The 21,305-nt window shown below is 43.5% G+C and overlaps 1 protein-coding gene across 1 annotated transcript in view; it reads right to left on the bottom strand.

Annotated features, from left to right (window-relative positions):
- Nucleotides 1–6,147: 6,147 nt before the first annotated feature.
- Nucleotides 6,148–21,305, bottom strand: part of LOC126108233 (zinc finger protein 674-like) — a 73,403-nt gene continuing 58,245 nt past the window's right edge. The window contains exons 6-7 of the mRNA XM_049913464.1: nt 13,051–13,088; nt 6,148–6,964 (exon numbers count right to left, since the gene is read on the bottom strand). Of these exons, the coding sequence (XP_049769421.1) occupies nt 6,148–6,964; nt 13,051–13,088 (855 nt within the window). The remainder of the gene's footprint in view (nt 6,965–13,050; nt 13,089–21,305) is intronic.

Raw genomic sequence — 21,305 nt, 5'->3', positions numbered from 1 at the left:
GCTTTTGACTCAGTAAACCATGAGCTTCTCTTACAAAAAAATGCAGGCATAGAGTATCAGTGATGCATCAATCTAACTAATATCTACCTATCTGGTGAATCGGAAACAGTGTACTAAACTTACACATCAAACTGACAATAAGATCTTAACTTTTGAATCCACAAGTGAAACAGTGCACAGAGAGTCCCTCGAAGCTCAGTTCTTGGACCTTTCCTCTTTTTAGCATGCATTAATGATGTCTTACACCCCTTTAACTCACACACCGTAAATTGTGCTGATGACACCTCCGTTCTATTTCATGGTAATGATTGTGAGGAACTGAAATTTTCAGCAAGTAATGGGATACTAGAATTAAGTTCATATTTTCATGCACAAGGATTAAAGGTCAATGTAAATAAATCCCACATGCTAATACACTCCTGGAAATGGAAAAAAGAACACATTGACACCGGTGTGTCAGACCCACCATACTTGCTCCGGACACTGCGAGAGGGCTGTACAAGCAATGATCACACGCACGGCACAGCGGACACACCAGGAACCGCGGTGTTGGTCGTCGAATGGCGCTAGCTGCGCAGCATTTGTGCACCGCCGCCGTCAGTGTCAGCCAGTTTGCCGTGGCATACGGAGCTCCATCGCAGTCTTTAACACTGGTAGCATGCCGCGACAGCGTGGACGTGAACCGTATGTGCAGTTGACGGACTTTGAGCGAGGGCGTATAGTGGGCATGCGGGAGGCCGGGTGGACGTACCGCCGAATTGCTCAACACGTGGGGCGTGAGGTCTCCACAGTACATCGATGTTGTCGCCAGTGGTCGGCAGAAGGTGCACATGCCCGTCGACCTGGGACCGGACCGCAGCGACGCACGGATGCACGCCAGGACCGTAGGATCCTACGCAGTGCCGTAGGGGACCGCACCACCACTTCCCAGCAAATTAGGGACACTGTTGCTCCTGGGGTATCGGCGAGGACCATTCGCAACTGTCTCCATGAAGCTGGGCTACGGTCCCGCACACCGTTAGGCCGTCTTCCGCTCACGCCCCAACATCGTGCAGCCCGCCTCCAGTGGTGTCGCGACAGGCGTGAATGGAGGGACGAATGGAGACATGTCGTCTTAAGCGATGAGAGTCGCTTCTGCCTTGGTGCCAATGATGGTCGTATGCGTGTTTGGCGCCGTGCAGGTGAGCGCCACAATCAGGACTGTATACGACCGAGGCACACAGGGCCAACACCCGGCATCATGGTGTGGGGAGCGATCTCCTACACTGGCCGTACACCACTGGTGATCGCCGAGGGGACACTGAATAGTGCACGGTACATCCAAACCGTCATCGAACCCATCGTTCTACCATTCCTAGACCGGCAAGGGAACTTGCTGTTCCAACAGGACAATGCACGTCCGCATGTATCCCGTGCCACCCAACGTGCTCTAGAAGGTGTAAGTCAACTACCCTGGCCAGCAAGATCTCCGGATCTGTCCCCCATTGAGCATGTTTGGGACTGGATGAAGCGTCGTCTCACGCGGTCTGCACGTCCAGCACGAATGCTGGTCCAACTGAGGCGCCAGGTGGAAATGGCATGGCAAGCCGTTCCACAGGACTACATCCAGCATCTCTACGATCGTCTCCATGGGAGAATAGCAGCCTGCATTGCTGCGAAAGGTGGAATATACACTGTACTAGTGCCGACATTGTGCATGCTTTGTTGCCTGTGTCTATGTGCCTGTGGTTCTGTCAGTGTGATCATGTGATGTATCTGACCCCAGGAATGTGTCAATAAAGTTTCCCCTTCCTGGGACAATGAATTCACGGTGTTCTTATTTCAATTTCCAGGAGTGTATTTACAACTGGCAGCTCACACCACTCATTCATAAATGAGGTACGCGGCATAGTGGCAGAGGAAGCAAACGAGTGTAAATTTCTAGGGGTCTACCTGGACTCAAACTTCCAGTGGATTAGTCACATTAACGGTGTATACAAAAAAGTCAGCAATGGGCTGTATCTTCTTAGCCGACTGTCCAAAATGGTGCCCACCCACACGCTTAAAAACTATGTATTATGGGACAGTCTACCCCCATCTTAGCTACTGTGTAGAAATATGGGGTTGTGCTGCAGACATTCACCTTAACAGAGTACTATTGCTACAAAAAAAGAGGGTTAAGGATTATACATGGACTAGGGTATAAAAACTCTTGCCATTTCAGAAAACATAAGTACTTCACCATATACTCTTTGTATCTTTATAAATTAATTACTTTTTTTGTCTCACAGAAAACTGAAATAACTAAATGTAGTGACATACGTGACCACAACACCAGGTCCAAAGGAATTACTACCAACAAAGAACAAGATTAAAAATGACGGACCATATACTAATGGACTGATATGGTATAATAAAAAGCCAGGGTCCCTTAAAGACAGTAATAAAAAGCAATTCAAATCAAAACTAAAAGAATTCTTAACTGAAAATTGCCTCTATTCACTCAATGAATTTTAAATGGTTAAGTTAAAGAGCTGTAAAATTGTTATAACCTTTAATCCCCAATAATTGCGTGGATATTCAAACACACTCACTTAGAAACAAAAGCTGGTTACATGAGAACAACTCAGTATCTCTCTTTCCACTGCCATGCCGTGACATGCGGCCGGCGCCGTTCGTAGCTAGGTGGCGCTCCCGTGCTCAGCCGAGTTGCGGAGCGCCTCTATCGCCATTTGCGCGTACTGTCATAGCGGCACTGTTAAATGTTGTGGCACTGTCACAACACTTTTCCCCCCTTGAAAAAAAAAAACACTCACTTCCTTGGAGACATGGACAGTGCGGAGACATCCATGGCCTCTTGTGAGGCCCCGAGAAGATCCCGCGGAGAGACACGAGAGTATGGTCGAAAATGTCCAGGACGGAATCTCGTGCGTGGAACGTGCCTCCCGGTCGAGATGATGGGTGAAAACTCCGGAGCAGCATCCATAGGTGTCGTGGACCTGGGTGTGTGCTCCAGCGAGATGGGTCCCGGAGAAGGCGGCGTCGCGACTGGGGCCTGTTCCGGCGTACGCGGAAGCGGTAGCGACGTCAGCTGCATCAACACGTACGGTAGATCGGCAGCAGCGACAGGACTGGCTTCTCGGGCTGGTGGAGGTGAAGGAAGGGGCGGTGGCACCGGCGTGGCCACCACTCGTGGGCACATCTGGTCGTAATGGCGAACAACCATGCCGTCGTCCATACGTATTTCACAAAGCCGGCGGCCGCGAAGAGCCTTGACCACCCCTGGAATCCATTTAGGGCGAGATCCATACCCTCGTGCCCACACGTCGGCGCCCACCGAGTATTTTCCCGCACTAGGGGACACAGCACAAGGCCTGACAGGGTGAAGCAGGTGCAGTAGAGAGCGCGGTTGGCGGCCATGCAAGAGTTCAGCAGGGCTGCGATCACCCAGAGGCGTGAAGCGATAAGAACTCAGAAATTGCAGCAGAGCGTCATCTGTGGAAAACTCACTAAGGAATTTTTTCATCTGGCTTTTGAAAGTGCGGACAAGGCACTCGACCTCCCCATTCAATTGCAGATGGAAGGGCGGTGCTGTAACATGATGAATCCCTTGTCCAGTACAAAAATCACGGAAGGCCTGCGAAGAGAACTGAGGGCCATTGTCCGTGACGATCGTGGATGGAAGACCTTCTAGCGCAAAGATTTTGGACAAAGCCAGCGTCGTCGCCGCAGTGGTGGGCAATGGACATCGAACAACAAACGGAAACTTCGAGAAGGCGTCAATCAACAGTAGCCAATAAGTACCGAGGAAGGGGCCGGAAAAGTCAGCGTGCACCCGTTCCCATGGCTGCGCCGGATCAGGCCACGGGGAGGACATTGGACGAGGTGCAGCCAGTTGTTGAGCACACTGACCACACGCAGCAACCATGTGGGCGATGTCTGAATCAATACCGGGCCAATAAGCATGCCTGCGGGCCAGGGACTTAGCCCAAGAAATCCCCCAATGGCCTTCATGCAACAGTTTGAGAACAGCTTTGCAAAGAGAGGCTGGCACCACGACCCGTGGAGATGCACCATCCGTGGCCAGAAGAACAACACCATCACGAACAGACAGACGAAGGCGCAAGGCATGGAAGTTGCGAAGGGGATCCGATGCCCGGCCCTTGGTCCTGTACGGCCAACCCCATTGAACAAAACCGATCACCTGACGCAGGACCGGGTCCCACGCAGTAGCCGACACGACCTGTGGACCTGTAAGTGGAAAACCCTCGACCGCATGATGTTCTTCCTCATCAATGTGGAAATAGAGTAGTTCATCACGATCGAAAACCGGGTCGGGGCCCATCGGCAATCACAACAATGCGTCAGCGTTGGCGTGCTGGGCCGTGGGGCGATAGTCAATCTCATAGTGAAAACGAGACAAGTATAAGGCTCAACGTTGCAGGCGGTGAGCTGCCTTATCCGGAAGCGACGCCGATGGGCTGAACAGAGAGACCAGCGGCTTGTGGTTGGTGATGAGGTGAAACTTAGAACCATACAAAAAAATGCTGAACATTGTTAGAGCATAAATGATAGCGAGCGCCTCCTTTTCGATTTGAGAGTAACGCCGTTGCGCATCGTTGAGGGTCTTGGAAGCATAGGCGATGGGTCGTTCCGACCCATCCTCATACCGATGGGCGAGAACAGCCCCTAGGCCATACTGTGACGTGTCAGTCGCCAGAACCAAGTACTGACCCAGACGGAATGTGGCAAGACAAGGCGCCGACTGCAAATGAGCCTTCAGGCGGACAAAAGCCTGCTCACACTCGTCGGACCAACAGAAAGGGACGTTCTTGCGTAACAGCTGATGCAGAGGATGAGCCACCGCCGCCGCGGATGGAATGAATTTGTGATAATAAGCAATCTTGCCTAGAAACGCCTGAAGTTCTTTGACCGTAGACGGCGGGGGTAGAGCGTTAATGGTCGCAACGTGCTGACGTAGAGGACGTCACGGGACAAGTGGAAACCAAGATACACAATGGAGGGTTGGAAGAACTGTGACTTGTCCAGATTGCACTTCAACCCAGCTGAATGCAAAACCCGAAACAGTGAACGCAAATTGCGAAGGTGCTCCTCAGTGGAGGCCCCCGTGACAACAATGTCATCCAGATAGTTTATGCAGCCGGGAACAGAAGCCATGAGCTGTTCCAAAAACCGCTGAAAAATGGCCGGCGCACTAGCGACACCAAATGGTAACCGCTGGTACTGATACAACCCACAAGTAGTGTTGATGATGAGAAATTCCCTGGAAGAAGCATCCAACGGCAACTGATGGTACGCCTCCGATAAGTCAAGTTTGGAAAAGAACTGGCCCCATTGTGCCCAGAGCTATTTACATTTAGATCTCAGCCTTACAGGTAGTAATTAAACAGTAAATTGATGCTTGTCAAAATACATCTTACACACATTAATACAGCCAATTATTTTTTATACATTATTTTACAGCTCTTAAACTTAACCATATAAATTCATTCCAAAAAAATAACAAATTTGAATAAAACTTTGTATTTTGTGATAATAGGCATTGTTGTTTACTATATAAACCCCTTTTCAAAAAATGTTTCTCACTTGTTAATAATTCATGCATCACAGTGTTAATTCAATCTCTCCCCAAACATATCTCAATGGCTTATCTCCAAACCGAATCCCACTGTGCAGTCCCACGAGACCCATTCAACTGATAGAAAATGTCTGCTTGTGTCTGTGTATGTGCAGTTGGATATGTGTGTGTGTGCGAGTGTATACCTGTCCTTTTTTCCCCCTAAGGTAAGTCTTTCCGCTCCCGGGATTGGAATGACTCCTTACCCTCTCCCTTAAAACCCACATCCTTTCGTCTTTCCCTCTCCTTCCCTCTTTCCTGATGAAGCAACCGTTGATTGCGAAAGCTTGAATTTTGTGTGTATGTTTGTGTTTGTTTGTGTGTCTATCGACCTGCCAGCGCTTTTGTTTGGTAAGTCACATCATCTTTGTTTTTAGATATATTTTTCCCACGTGGAATGTTTCCCTCTATTATATATATTTGGGAATCACACATTGTCAGCTGTAGTTTAGTGACCACAAAACTGTCACAGACCGTGTAAGCACTTACACCATCACTTCTTTTCAACCGCAATTGTCCTCACTCTACGATCAGGTATCCACAAACTCACTGTCACTGTTGCGACACAATTCCAGGAGAGGTGTGTACGTGCCTAACAGACAGCCGGTGCGTAAATGGTACGTCAGTTTTGTCTTCGACTTGAACGACTTCCCACAGACGGAGCACGCGAACGAGGCAGAGTCCGCACGAGAGCTCTCGGGGGATCCGGGTGTGTCTCCGGTGTGTGTCCACACGTGGAGCCTGAGGTTGACTCGGGTCCTGAAGTACAGCCCGCACACAGTGCAGGGGAATGGCCGCTCGCCGTGGTGCGAACGCTCGTGGTACGCGAGCTTCGCCTTCGTCCGGAACGCCTTCTCACAGGACGAGCAGCCGTACGGCCGTTCGCCCGTGTGCACGCGCGAGTGGGTCTGCCACTGGGTGAACGTCGTGAACACCCTGTCACAGGACTCGCAGCTGTAGGATTGCCTGCCCGCGTGGATGCGCGTGTGGACTTTGAGGTACACCAGCTTCCCGAACGACTTCCCGCAGTCGGTACAGAAGTACTGCCCGTTGCCAGTTTGGGCATCCGGATCGACATTCGGACTGGGCGCGTCGCCGCACTGCACCTCGGGATGCCCGAGAGACTCTCGCTCTTCCGCACTGCCGGGGGAAACGTCGTCACGTGCCCTGCCGACGTCCGACAGTGGGAGAACGTCCGGAGGACGCGAGTGCGGGCTTCTCCACTGTGGCCCGTCATCTCCGGTCTTTGCATTCTCAGCCAGAGTGGTAGTCATTCGAAGTCTCGGTGTCACAGTGTCAGGGTACAAGCCGTGGTCAGTTTGTCTGCCGTGTTCTTGCTTCACTGAACTGTAATTAAGAAAAGAAGGTTAATAGTCCACATGTCTGCATTATGAAAACACATGTTCCCTTTCTCTACAGGCAGGTAGGTTAGAAAATAATATAGTGGGAATTAGTGAAGTTCAGTGGCAGGAGGAACAAGACTTCTGGTCAGGTGAATAAAGTTGGTTGGTTGGTTGGTTGGTTTGGGGAAGGAGACCAGACAGCGTGGTCATCGGTCTCATCGGATTAGGGAAGGATGGGGAAGGAAGTCGGCCGTGCCCTTTTAGAGGAACCATCCTGGAATTTGCCTGGAGTGATTTAGGGAAATCACGGAAAACCTAAATCAGGATGGCCGGACGCGGGATTGAACCGTCGTCCTTCCGAATGCGAGTCCAGTGGTTAACCACTGCGCCACCTTGCTCGGTGGGTGAATAAAGGGTTATAAATAAAAAATCAAATAGGAGTAATGCAGGAGTAGGTTTAATAATGAATAGGAAAATAGGAATGCAGGTAAGCTACTACAAACAGCATAGTGAACGCATTATTGTGGCTAAGATAGATACAAAGTCCACGCCTACCACAGTAGTACAAGTTTATATGCCAACCAGAGCATTAAGGTGTGCTTCACTGGATTCAAAGGAAACAGAAATTATTTTGTGGACCACTAAACAAAGATCTGAGGAAAATACCTGCCAAATGTTACACCTAGAGCGTTGCCTATATGGTGCGGAGACCTGGACATTGAAGAAGGAAGATGAAAGAAGATTATGGAGGCACTAGAGATGTGGATATGGAGAAGAATGGAAAAAGTGAAATGGGAAGACCGAGTAAGGACTGAAGAAGTATTAAAAAGAGTTGGAGAAGAAAGAAACATGCTGAAAGTTATTAGAAAGAGAAAACAGAACTGGATTGGACATTGAGGAGGAACTGTTTATTGAAGGAAGGAATAGAAGGAATGGTGGAGGGAAAAAGGGGAAGAGGAAAAAGAAGATACCAGGTGCTGGACAATATAAAAAGAGACAAATATTCAGAAATGAAAAGACTGGCTATGGACAGACAAAAGTGGAAGAGGCTTAATCCATGACAAGACCTGCCGTAAGGCAGAATACCGTACTACTACTCACTTTAATTCTGGGACAGTAGGTTCCAAAAACAGTCAAATACTAGTTACTAGAACAGTAGGAATAATGTGCAGATGTGCAGCAAGCAGTGACATTGCCACTGATCCTCTAGTCTTACCACAAAGTATAAAAGTACTTTGGCTCACAGTAATACACACGTTTAGCCCTCAAAAGGGTGTGTCGTTTTTCATAATACGAACAAGCACGTGGTGCACTTTGTACACATGTAAAGAATAGCTGTCTTTATGTTACCAAGGTAAATGTGTATGAGCAAAATTACAGTTTAATCTTAGCTTAATTCAACAATGATAAAATAAATTCATGTTATATTAGCTAAATCAGTGTTTAATTAGACAATAATAAAGTAAACTTTCATCATATCAATCTGTTGCTCGAGACAAGTATTACCCCACAGTAATGACCCAAACTGCCTCATTACAGGATTGTGGTGCTAGCCCATAATCTAAGTCTTTTCTTGCACGGATTGTAAATTTTTTTCTTGCATAGCTCTCTGTTGATTTTATGTTACTGCTGGTCACTTGGACATATGACAACACAACTTATCACAGTGTTTGCTGATGCAATAATGAAGGAATAGGCCTGGGCTCACAATTGTAAAACAAACACTGGAATGGTAAAAGACAATATTGTTTGTGGTTTGCACCCTTTATACATAAGCACATCTCCTCAAAAGTTAGCTTATACACTCTGTGAATACAATTACGATTTTTCATGTAATAGTCTGCTGTTACTAACCTATTTACCAAAAGGTGTCCCAAAAACGAATGCCAGAGTTGGAGTTACTATAAATGAAGTTTATTTATTTGAAAGAAATAAAACACATCATTCTCTTCAGATGTTGAAATTTCAATGTGATACAGGATATCAGGCATATGCCTCAATTACCACTCAGAAATAAAGTATTGATTTCACAAGAGCAATCAGTAGGAACAATATGTGATTATCACTGATGGATGTCATGTAGGCACCTCTTCACGGTGTTAGGCATTTTAACTGCACCTTCACGATAGATATATTCGGTACTAAAAATCATTATAAATAATTCATGATAATTTGAAAACAATGAGGTCCATACCTATGGCATGAGAGAAAATGACGTCCTTTATCCATTACTGAAGCTGTCGGCTCAGAAAGGAGTACAGCATGCAGCAACAAAAATCTATAATTGTTCGCCCAATAATAGACAAGTAAAATACCTGACATATAGCAAAGCAACTTTTAAATTTAACCTAAAATCGTTTCTCCTGGACAACACTTTCTATTCCATGGATGGATTTCTACACTACTGGCCATTAAAACTGCTACACCATGAAGATGACGTGCTAAAGACGCGAAATTGAACCGAATGGAAGAAGATGCTGTGATATGCAAATGATTAGCTTTTAAGAGCATTCACACAAGGTTGGCGCTGGTGGCGACACCTACAACGTGCTGACACGACGAAAGTTTCCAACCGATTTCTCATACACAAACAGCAGTTGACCGGCGTTGCCTGGTGAAATGTTGTTGTGATGCCTCGTGTAAGGAGGAGAAATGCATACCATCACGTTTCCGAATTTGAAAAAGGTTGGATTGTAGCCTATCGCGATTGCGGTTTATCGTATCGCGACATTGCTGCTCGCATTGATCGAGATCCAATGACTGTAACCAGAATATGGAATTGGTGGGTTCAGGAGGGTAATACTGAACGCCGTGCTGGATCCAAACGGCCTCATATCACTAGCAGTCGAGGTGACAGGCACCTTATCCACATGGCTGTAACGGATCATGCAGCTATGTCTCGATCCCTGAGTCAACAGATGGGGACGTTTGCAAGACAACAACCATCTGCACGAACAGTTCGACGACGTTTGCATCAGAATGGACTATCAGCTCAGAGACCATTTCTGCGGTTACCCTTGACACTGCATCACACACAGTAGCAGCTGTGATGGTGTACTCGATGATGAACCTGGGTGCACGAATGGCAAAACGTCATTTTTTTGGAGGAATCCAGGTTCTGTTTACAGCATCTTGATGGTCGCATCCGTGTTTGGCAACATTACGGTGAACGCACATTGGAAGCGTGTATTCGTTATCGCTATACTGGCGTATCACCCGGCGTGATGGTATGGGGTGCCATCGGTTACACGTCTCGGTCACCTCTTGTTCGCATTGACGGCACTTTGAACAGTGGACGTTACATTTCAGATGTGTTACAACCTATGGCTCTACCCTTCGTTTGATCCCTGTGAAACCCTACATTTCAGCAGGATAATCCATGACGGCATGTTGCAGGTCCTGTACGGATCTTTCTGGATACAGAAAACGTTCGACTGCTGCCCTGGCCAGCACTTTCTCCAGATCTCTCCCCAACTGAAAAGTCTGGTAAATGGTGGCCGAGCAACTGGCTCGTCACAATACGCCAGTCACTACTCTTGATGAACTGTGGTATTGTGTAGAAGCTGCATGGGCAGCTGTACCTGTACACGCCATCCAAGCTCTGTTTGACTCAATGCCCAGGCGTATCAAGGCCGTTATTATGGCCAGAGGTGGTTGTTCTGGGTACTGATTTCTCAGCATCTATGCTCCCAAATTGCGTGAAAATGTAATCACATGTCAGTTCTAATATAATATATTTGTGCAATGAATACCCGTTTATCATCTGCATTTCTTCTTGGTGTAGCAATTTTAATGGCCAGTAGTGTATTTAAAACCTAGTAGCCAATAAATAATAGTTGCATGAGCAGGACTAAAAAATAATGCGTCCATTAACGTTAACACTAATCACGTATACATATCCTGTAAACTGACTCAATCCATATCATTTTGAAACAAGAATCGTTCAAATGATCTACGGAACGTGTAACTATGTGCCTAATTCATAATAGTGTGGGGAGCTATCAGGTACAATTTTAGGTCACGGCTGATAGTGAGCTCTGAAAGCAAAACAGTACACCTCAGAGACATCCTGTGTCCTCATGTGTTACTTCTCTCGCGACAGTATCGTGGTGCCATTTTTCAATAGGACAATGCTCATCCACACACGACACATGTCTCTATGAACTGCCTGCTGGGTGCAGCAGAGGTACTCCTGCGGCTGGCAAGATCACTACATCCGTCGGCAATAAAACATGTGTCGTGCGTGTATTTGGACCTTACGGGCGCTCGTCACCGAGATCATCGGCACCGATAAAACGTGGGCCCAGTTCGAACGTCAACACCGTGCTGGTGCCAATATCCAGGTTATCGAGGACCAGTTACAACAATTCTGGGCCACCTTGTCTCAGCAAAGGATGAAAAGGCTTTGTGACACCTTTCCCAACCAAATGAGTACATACATCCATGCCAGAGAGGGGTACAATGACGCTTTGACAAGTGGGCTCACATTGCCATGTTGTTGATTAATTTGACTCTATCATGTAATCTTTGAAATAACATTACAGTCCCCCTCGACCAGCAACGTTTCATTTCATTTACTGCTCCTTTTCTAGGTGTTTCACTATCCTTGTACGGCAGTGTAGTTACAGTGAAATAGATCATTTACTGAATAATACTGGTGGCAGCTTTTTCTTCAGTAACACTGCTATATAATTTCCCCAAGGTAGTAAGTTTTCTGATTTTTCCCCAATTGTAGTCAGAACACAAAAGGGTATCACACACAAACACACACAAAAATACAATCTTCCATTATGAACATTGTTGTTGTGGCTTTCATTTCGAAGACTGGTTTGATGCAACTCTCTCGGCTAGTCTCTCCCGTGCAGGCCTCCCCATCTCTCGGTTTTTCGTGTTTCTACCGCCGCATTTCCCTGCAGTAGCAAATTGTTGATTCTTTGAAGCGTCACAATGTGTCCTATCAACCAGTCATTTCTTTCAATCAGGTTGAGCAAGAAATTCATTTTTGCTCAAATTCAGCTCAGTACCTCCACATTAGTTATCAAATCTACCCATCTAATCTTCAGTATTCTTCCATAGAACCTCATTTCAGAATCTTCTACTCTCTTCCTGTCTGAACTGCTTATCATCCACATTTCACTGAACTGCTTTTCATCCACTTTTCACTTCCATGCATGGCTACACTCCAGGCAAATGCCTTCAGAAAAGACTCCCTGACACTTAAATTTAATTTAGATCTGAAAAAATTTATCTTTTTCAGAAATGCTTTCCTTGATATTGACAGTCTGAATTTCATATCCTTGCTACTTTGGCCACTGTCAGTTAATTTGCTGCTCAAGTAACCAAACTCAACTACCATTTTTAGTTCCCATTTCCTAAACTAATTCCCTCAACATTACCTGTTTTACTTTTGTCTATGCTCATCTTATAACCTCTTTTCTGTTCAGCTGCTCTTCCAAGCCCTTTACCATCTCTGACAGAATTACAATGCCACCAGCTAATCTGAAGTTTTTATTCTTTCTATGTGGACATTAATCCACTTTCCAAAGGAACTGATATACTACTGTGATAGAAAATAATTTATTTCAAACAAATGAAAATCCAGGATGGAATGTGACAATATTATGAAGAGGAAAGTTGCTACTGACTATATAGCGGAGATCTGAGTCACAGATATGCACAACAGAAAGACTGTCGCAAATAAGCATTCCCACACACCCACACACACATGTGTGTGTGTGTGTGTGTGTGTGTGTGGGCACGCATGCACGTATTGTCTATTTTCGGCAAAGGCCTTGTTGGCCGAAAGCTTATTTGTGATTTGTGACAGCCTTTTGTTGTGCCTATCTGTGACTCAGCATCTCCGCTATATGATGAGTAGCAACTTTCCTTTTCACAATATCATTTATTTGTACTTTAGTGACTAATGACTAACTTAATCTACTTCTGAATGCTTACAAATAACACACCGCTAAGTGTGATGTAAATTTTCATGTTTAAAAAGTTTAATACATTACATTTTATTTACTGCTGGTGATAACTAAATAATTTACAGTGTTTGATTATTGTTTCTTACTATAAATGGAGACTTACCTCATGGTGAAGGGTGTTTCGTGATTGGCCTCCTGCAACTGAAAATACAAAATCTCAGCTACACTACAGAAACACATACACACACTTTTCAGCAAATTATCCAAACATATAAATAGATGAATCAGAAATCATGCTTCAGCTGTAATTGTTTCCATGAGACCTGATCAGGAGTGGCTTATTACAGTGAAAAAAACCTTCAATCTGTAATACTTTTCTTCTGAAAATCCCTCTTTCTGTTGCTGCTTCTGCATTTATGTTGTGTACTCCAGCGACCCAAAAATTTTCAAGACTGGATGAATAAAAAATAGAGAATGTTAAGATGGCAGTTTTAATGCTTTAGGTGGTAGGCTCCCCTCACTTGTGTACAATGCACAGAATATTGAAACCACCACGTGAAACTGTCAGAAATATCCTTCCTCAAGATGATGTTCATCTCACGCACTGTATTCGCCTGAATGTCAATTACATCATCAAACCACTCGCCCTTCGTGTGAATTTCTCCACTCTGATCTTTTATGATAGGATTTTGCACTTTGATCATAATGCTTTGTTCTTTTTGTTTGGGAGTCAGGATGTGCAGAACAGACTTTGCACACTCATCATCTCTTCAAAACATTTTGGAGACTGTCTTGAACATTTGATTTAGAGATATTGCTCCGCTGTGATTTGTGACACGACAACATTGAAACAGCATCACCGCATGTCCACTGCTGAACACTGCCAGCTCACAACTGACTGGTCAAAAACAAGTGAGTGGTTGAATGCACATCTATTGTTTACAATTGTTAGTTTAAGCTTCCAACACAGTCACCACACTGGCATCGATTCAGCCATGCACACAGAGCTTGAATAGTTTCCAAAACATGTTTCCAGCTACTATATGAGGAGAGCGTTTGGAAACATGTTTCAAAACGTGGAGACATCTAACAGCAGCAGTGCCAGTAAAGGTCACAGGAAACAATGTTTCAGGCCAGCTACCACTGCAGTGCAGCAGTGGTGTGTGTTTATATGTCACGTTCCACTGCATCAGAGTTGTTAGGTGTTGTGTCGCAGCTTGCTGTATCAAGTTTTTCTGAACTTATGGAGTGCGTGATACGGCTGTATCAGGCTGAAGGCTGCTTGCGAAAATACAAAGTAAGCAGTACAAGAACAGCAAGATGTTCTGCAGAGAATTGTTGCTTCATTTGTACTGACAAAGACTGTGTGGAAAAGGAAATAATCTTGTCAATTGAAGCTTGCTTCAAACTGTGAAATAAATAAGCAAGACTCTGAAATGAATTTCCCTTTTTCAACACATTAAGAATTACACCATGTGTTTGGTTGACTGTAATCACTTTCCAAAAATTTTCCTTCTTTTTAAACAAATGGTGCTACGATGTTTGCCAGAAATTCAAAATCTATAGATGACATTTGAATGAAATTACTGAAACTAGAGCTGTCTCTCATATTCAGCTCCCGTAGCAAGTTACTCCCACATGTTCTTCCAGAATGTTTTCATCCAGCACCGACAACAATGATGCCTTTCAGTTTGTTTTCATGTCCCACTGAGGATTAGTACTGCAGCACCACATATCATTAGAGTTTCCTTGTCTCCAGACATAATTTAGCACACGATATAAAAATAAAACGGGAAATGTTTGCCATCAGTGTGTACAGAGACAAGAAAGAAAGTTTGACACATATAGCAAAATAACACAGGAAATATGTTTCCACTGGACAGTGTGTACATGGCTTTATATGTCAAGGAAAAAAATCATACTATGAACTTTTTGGATAAATGGTGTATTTCTAATTTTTTTTTTTACTTCTTAGATCCAATTATTCTTAATTTATTTTTCCAAAAACACAAAGATGCATTTTGTCAGTCTATTGCTATTCATCCAGTATAAATGTTCAAACAGTATCACTCCCCTTTTCCTTATTGTTTCTGTTTCTTTTTATTTTATTTTTTACACTTTGATGCAGTTCATTTCTGCTTCTTACTTTCCAGCCTTTTTTACTTTTCACAGAACCCAAAGATTTCCTCGCGCTCCTGTCTAACATTTCTAGTTTGTCCACTTCATAATTCAGTGTAGGCAATCCCTTGCATAGAGGCATTTTAGTTTCACCACTGCCCTGTCATGGGGTGTCTCGAACAGAATGACACCCTCCACAGCACGGACCGCGAAAACATCGACCAAACTTGCACTTCCCTCACCTGACATCCTGAAAGCCATGGATCAATGCAAACAAGTAGATAAGCTATTTCTTCTTGACTTCTAAGGGGCCTCTCACTCAATACGACACCCACAGTTTTCATCAAAACTACAAACATACGGGGTATCAAAGTGAAACATGAGACTGGATTAAGGATTTTTTTGTAGGGAGGATACAGCAGGAGAGTCACTGATAGATGAAGAAATAACCTCAGGTGTGTCCTAGGGATGTATGTTAGAATCTTACTCTTCATGATGTATATTAATAACCCCACAGACAATATTAATAGAATCCCGAGTCTTTTTGCAGATGATGCTGTTATCTAAAATGGAGTACAATCTGAAAATAGATGCACCGTGTTCAGTCAGATCTTGATAAGATTTCAAAGCGGGGCAAACATTGGCAACTTGTGTTAAATGTTCAGAAATGAAAAATTTTGTGCTTCACAAAATGAAAGAATGTAGTATCCTACGACTTCAACATTAATGAGCCATAGTTAGAATTGATACATGGAAGAAGCCTGGGGATAATGACAGGTTTCAGATAGATTATATAATGGTAAGACAGATATTTACAAACCAGGTTTTAAATAGTAAGACATTTCCAGGGGCAGATGTGGACTCTGACCACAATCTATTGGTTATGAACTGTAGATTAAAACTGAAGAAACTGCAAAAAGGTGGGAATTTAAGGAGATGGGGCCTGGATAAACTGAAAGAACCCAAGGTTGTGCAGAGATTCAGGGAGAGCATAAGGGAACAATTGACAGGAATGGGGGAAAGAAATGCAGTAGAAGAAGAATGGGTAGCTCTGAGAGATGAAGTAGTGAAGGCGGCAGAGGATCAAGTAGGTAAAAAGACGAGGACTAGTGGAAATCCTTGGGTAACAGAAGCAATATTGAATTTAATTGATGAAAGGAGAAAATATAAAAATCCAGTAAATGAAGCAGGTGAAAAGGAATACAAACGTCTCAAAAACAAGATCGACAGGAAGTACAAAATGGCTAAGCAGGGATGGCTAGAGGACAAATGTAAGGATGTAGAGGCTTATCTCACTAGGGGTAAGATAGATACTGCCTACAGGAAAATTAAAGAGACCTTTGGAGAAAAGACAACCACTTTCATGAATATCAAGAGCTCAGTGGAAACCCAGTTCTAAGCAAAGAAGGGAAAGCAGAAAGGTGGAAGGAGTATATAGAGGGTCTATACAAGGACGATGTACTGGAGGACAATATTATGGAAATGGAAGAGGATTTAGATGAAGATGAAATGGGAGATACGATACTGCGTGAAGAGTTTGACAGAGCACTGAAAGACCTGAGTCGAAACAAGGCCTCGGGAGTAGACAACATTCCATTAGAACTACTGATAGCCATGGGAGAGCCAGTCCTGACAAAACTCTACCATCTGGTGAGCAAGATGTATGAGACAGGCGAAATACCCTCAGACTTATAATAATTCTAATCCCAAATAAAGCACGTGTTGACAGGTGTGAAAATTTCCGAACAATCAGTTTAATAAGTCACGGATGCAAAATACTAACACGAATTCTTTACAGACGAATGGAAAAACTGGTAGAAGCCGACCTCGGGGAGGATCAGTTTGGATTCCGTAGAAATACTGGAACACGTGAGGCAATGCTGACCCTACAACTCATCTTAGAAGCTAGATTAAGGAAAGGCAAACCTACATTTCTAGCATTTGTAGACTTACAGAAAGCTTTTGACAATGTTGACTGGAATACTCTCTTTCAAATTCTGAAGGTGATAGGGGTAACAGGGAGCGAAAGGCTATTTACAATTTGTACAGAAACCAGATGGCAGTTATAAGAGTCAAGGGACATGAAAAGGAAGCAGTGGATGGGAAGGGAGTGAGACAGGGTTGTAGCCTCTTCCCGATGTTATTCAATCTGTATATTGAGCAAGCAGTGAAGGAAACAAAAGAAAAATTTGGAGTAGGTATTAAAATCCACAGAGAAGAAATAAAAACTTTGAGGTTCGCCGATGACATTGTAATTCTGTCAGAGACAACAAAGGACTTAGAAGAGCAGTTGAACGGAATGGATAGTGTCTTGAAAGGAGGATATAAGATGAACATCAACAAAAGCAAAACGAGGATAATGGAATGTAGTCGAATTAAGTCGGGTGACACTAAGGGAATTGGATTAGGAAATGAGACACTTAAAGTAGTAAAGGAGTTTTGCTATTTGGGGAGCAAAATAACTGATGATGGTCGAAGTAAAGAGGATTTCAAATGTAGACTGGCAATGGCAAGGAAAGCGTTTCTGAAGAAGAGAAATTTGTTAACATGGAGTATAGATTTAAGTGTCAGGAAGTCGTTTCCGAAAGTATTTGTATGGAGCTTAGCCATGTATGGAAGTGGAACATGGATGATAACTAGTTTGGACAAGAAGAGAATAGAAGCTTTCGAAATGTGGTGCTACAGAAGAATGCTGAAGATTAGATGGGTAGGTCATATAACTAATGAGGAGGTACTGAATAGGATTGGGGAGGAGTTTGTGGCACAACTTGACTTGAAGAAGAGATTGGTTGGTAGGACATGTTCTGAGGCATCAAGGGATCACCAATTTAGTATTGGAGGGCAGCATGGAGGGTAAAAATCGTAGAGGGAGATCGAGAGATGAATACACTAAGCAGATTCAGAAGGATGTAGGTTGCGGTAGGTACTTGGAGATGAAGAAGCTTGCACAGGATAGAGTAGCATGGAGAGCTGCATCAAACTAGTCTCAGGACTGAAGACCACAACAACAACAGTTAGAATTGGTCAACTTCTATAAATAACAATGCATAAAAATTACAATACGGAAAGAACACATTGCTATTCACGATACAGAGGTCACAGACATGCACAATGAAAGAGACTGCTAAAATATTAAGCTTTTGGACAGAAATTTCTTCTTCGGACACATTCACACAAAGCACAACACACACACACACACACACACACACACACACACACACACACATGGGATTGGGATTGTTAATTTAATGCAAACTGTTACATGGGCATTGTTTTTTGAGTTTAGTGTTATGTTTTTCTTGGTTTGCTCCCTTTATATTTATATATTTTTCAACTTTTTACCTTTTTTAATTACAATGTGACCATTCTGTTAAAGATGACTTTTACTGTGTGTTTGTGCCTTAGTCAGGAAGAGTAACATATTTGTCAATATTCTTTATAAACATTGGAACTTCTTTGACTTTGATAATTAAAATCTGATGATGGCCTTGAAAACTGGTTAACTGATTAAATTAATCATGTAAAACATATGCAGTATTGTGCCTTTTATTTATTATTATCACATTGTTTGCAGATGACTTTTCTATGCTTTCAGAAAGTGTGACACCTGTTGCAACACAAATTAGTCTTTTAAAAGAAATAGCAAGTAGGACCAGCTTAAGAATTCCTACATGAAAAAAATTTTTACAAGCATTGAAAATGCACCAAAATTTCTGCAAGCAGCTATAGGAAAAATAACGAATGTCAAAGAATTTAAACATGTCGTGGAGATGATGAAAGAAAATGGTTTGGAAATATCTGTTACAGAGGAGTGAATACACAAAATAGGAAGGGCATTCGGTGTAACTAAATAGCTTTAGAGTAAAAAATGCTTGTACAAAAATGCAAAAATGAGGCATTACAATACAGTGGTGAAGCCAAAATATCTGTAGGCAAGTGAATGTCTAGCATTATACTCTAATTTAGATACATCAGAAGTACTAAAATGGTGAGTTATTAGGAAAATATCAGGCCCACAAAAAAAACCATGGAAAGTTGAAAACTATGAAGTAGCAGTGAAATTTATCAAAACATAGGAGACATATGAAAGTAATGAGAAAAAGAAGGGTGGTACTTATATCAAATGTGAGAAAAGAGATCAACCAGAAGGATTTTCAAAGAGTAACAGCTGTCATAAGTTCTGTAAAAGCAGATACATTGTATAAGTTTATGATGAATTTAGATATTGTCTAGATGTTGTTTGTGCTGTTGCTGGTGGACACAAAGAGCATTTGTAACAGTATAGGTAAAACGTTAAGATTTTGTCAGTATTTTTGCAGTTCACACCATGTGGGTAGTACCTTTCTTTATATAAAAACATGTGGAGTTTTGAAATCAGGTCATTATTTTTGAAACACCATGTATATCTGCATGGAGGCACAAACTGTTTGTTGCCCATCTGGATGCCCAGGAACTTGATGCATGGATGCTCATCCAGTGTATGTTCACTGAGCTATACTTCTGGTACCTGTAACCCACTTTTATTTGTGTTGAGTTGAATAATACAATTTTTTACAAGATTAAATGTTGACCATCTATCAGCCTGTTCAGTGTATTCTCCTACCTGTGTCTGCAACTGGGCACTTTATCAACATACTTGTGACATCAGCAAACATTACAGTTTTTGAAGAAACCTACACTGTTCCCGAGGAAACCATTTATGTAGACAAAGAGCAGGTCAGCACAAAACCCTGTGCCACACTATATTTAATGTTTTCTCACTCTGAATTTAGTCTTACTCCTGTTGTATCATTTGCTAATGTGAATCTCCATTTTCTAATTTTAAGATAGGACTCGACCCATGCAAGGGATTGACCTTTAATGCCATACCATTGTAGTTTTCATAGTAGAATTTTAAGGTCTGTACCACAGGTGGGCAAACGGCAGCCTGCGGGCTGGATCTAGTCCACAATTGGTTTCTCTCCAGGCTGTTTGGGGAAATTCGTGGTACAGAGAGTGAGGTGCTGCATAAATTTTTAAGACACCTACTGTAAAATGTTGTATATAAACAAGTCAAATAAATGTAACCATAGATGGGGTGAACATAGTGTGGTGTCACCGCCAGACACCACACTTGCTAGGTGGTAGCTTTAAATCGGCCACGGTCCGTTAGTACATGTCGGACCCGCGTGTCGCCACTGTCAGTAATTGCAGACCGAGTGCCACCACACGACAGGTCTAGAGAGACGTACTAGCACTCGCCCCAGTTGTACGAAGACTTTGCTAGCGACTACACTGACGAAGCCTTTCTCTCCTTTGCCGAGCGATAGTTAGAATAGCCCTCAGCTAAGTCCATGGCTACGACCTAGCAAGGCGCCATTAACCATATCTGAGAGTCTCACTTGTATCATCAAGAATGCTGTATACAAATGATGGATTAAAGTTAAGTATTACAGAAGCTACGTACTTTTCTTTATAGCATTCATTACGTATCCTGTTTCAGACCTCAGCAAGCCTGCTTGAATTTAACGCGTGCATTTCGGCTACTTCCGAGTGGCGTGGATGTCTTGTTACGCCACAACACATAGAATGAATATATGTGCTGTCAAAAATGAATGTTTTGAGGCTTCATTTGTTAGCATGGCTATTCAGAGAAGCAGTGCCATTCACGTTGGCACATTACCCCATAAAGATTTAAGTCACAGACTATATAGTTTTACACTACGCAGGAGGAGTGTTGTTGCCATGTCATGTGACAAGGTGGCCCACAAGCTTAAGTAAGTATGTGAATCCGGCCTGCAGGTCAGCAAAGGTTCCCCGTGCCTGGTCTACAGCCACGGGGGTAGCCACGCGGTCTGAGGCGTCTTGTCACGGTCCGCGTGGCTCCCTCCGTCGGCGGTTCGAGTCCTCCCTTGGCCATGGATGTGTGTGTGTTGTTCTAGGTGTAAGTTACTTTAAGTTAGCTTAAGTAGTATGTACGCTTAGGGACTTATGAACCAAGCAGTTTGGTCCCATAAAATCTTACCACAAATTTCCAATTTCCTGGTCTACACAATCAACAGGGTTAGCAAGATGACAGAAAATGCCAAAACAGTGATGTTTGTTGTTTAGCTCTGCCAGAATTCTCTCTCTGAGATCATATATTGCCTTCACAGTAGAGAAGTCCAGCTGAGGCTACCCCATCTGTGGCCATGTGTGTGTGAGTTGCTAAGATGGTCTTTTGGCTGAAAGCTTAAATGCATAACACCTTTTTATTGTGCCTGTCTGCAAGTCAGTGTCTCCTCTACATGGTGAGTAGCACTATCTTTTTTATAATATTGT

Source organism: Schistocerca cancellata, chromosome 11, assembly GCF_023864275.1.
Source record: "Schistocerca cancellata isolate TAMUIC-IGC-003103 chromosome 11, iqSchCanc2.1, whole genome shotgun sequence".
Taxonomy (NCBI): domain Eukaryota; kingdom Metazoa; phylum Arthropoda; class Insecta; order Orthoptera; family Acrididae; genus Schistocerca; species Schistocerca cancellata.
The sequence above is the reverse complement of the archived record's forward strand: the minus strand, read 5'-3'. Positions and strand labels throughout refer to the sequence as shown.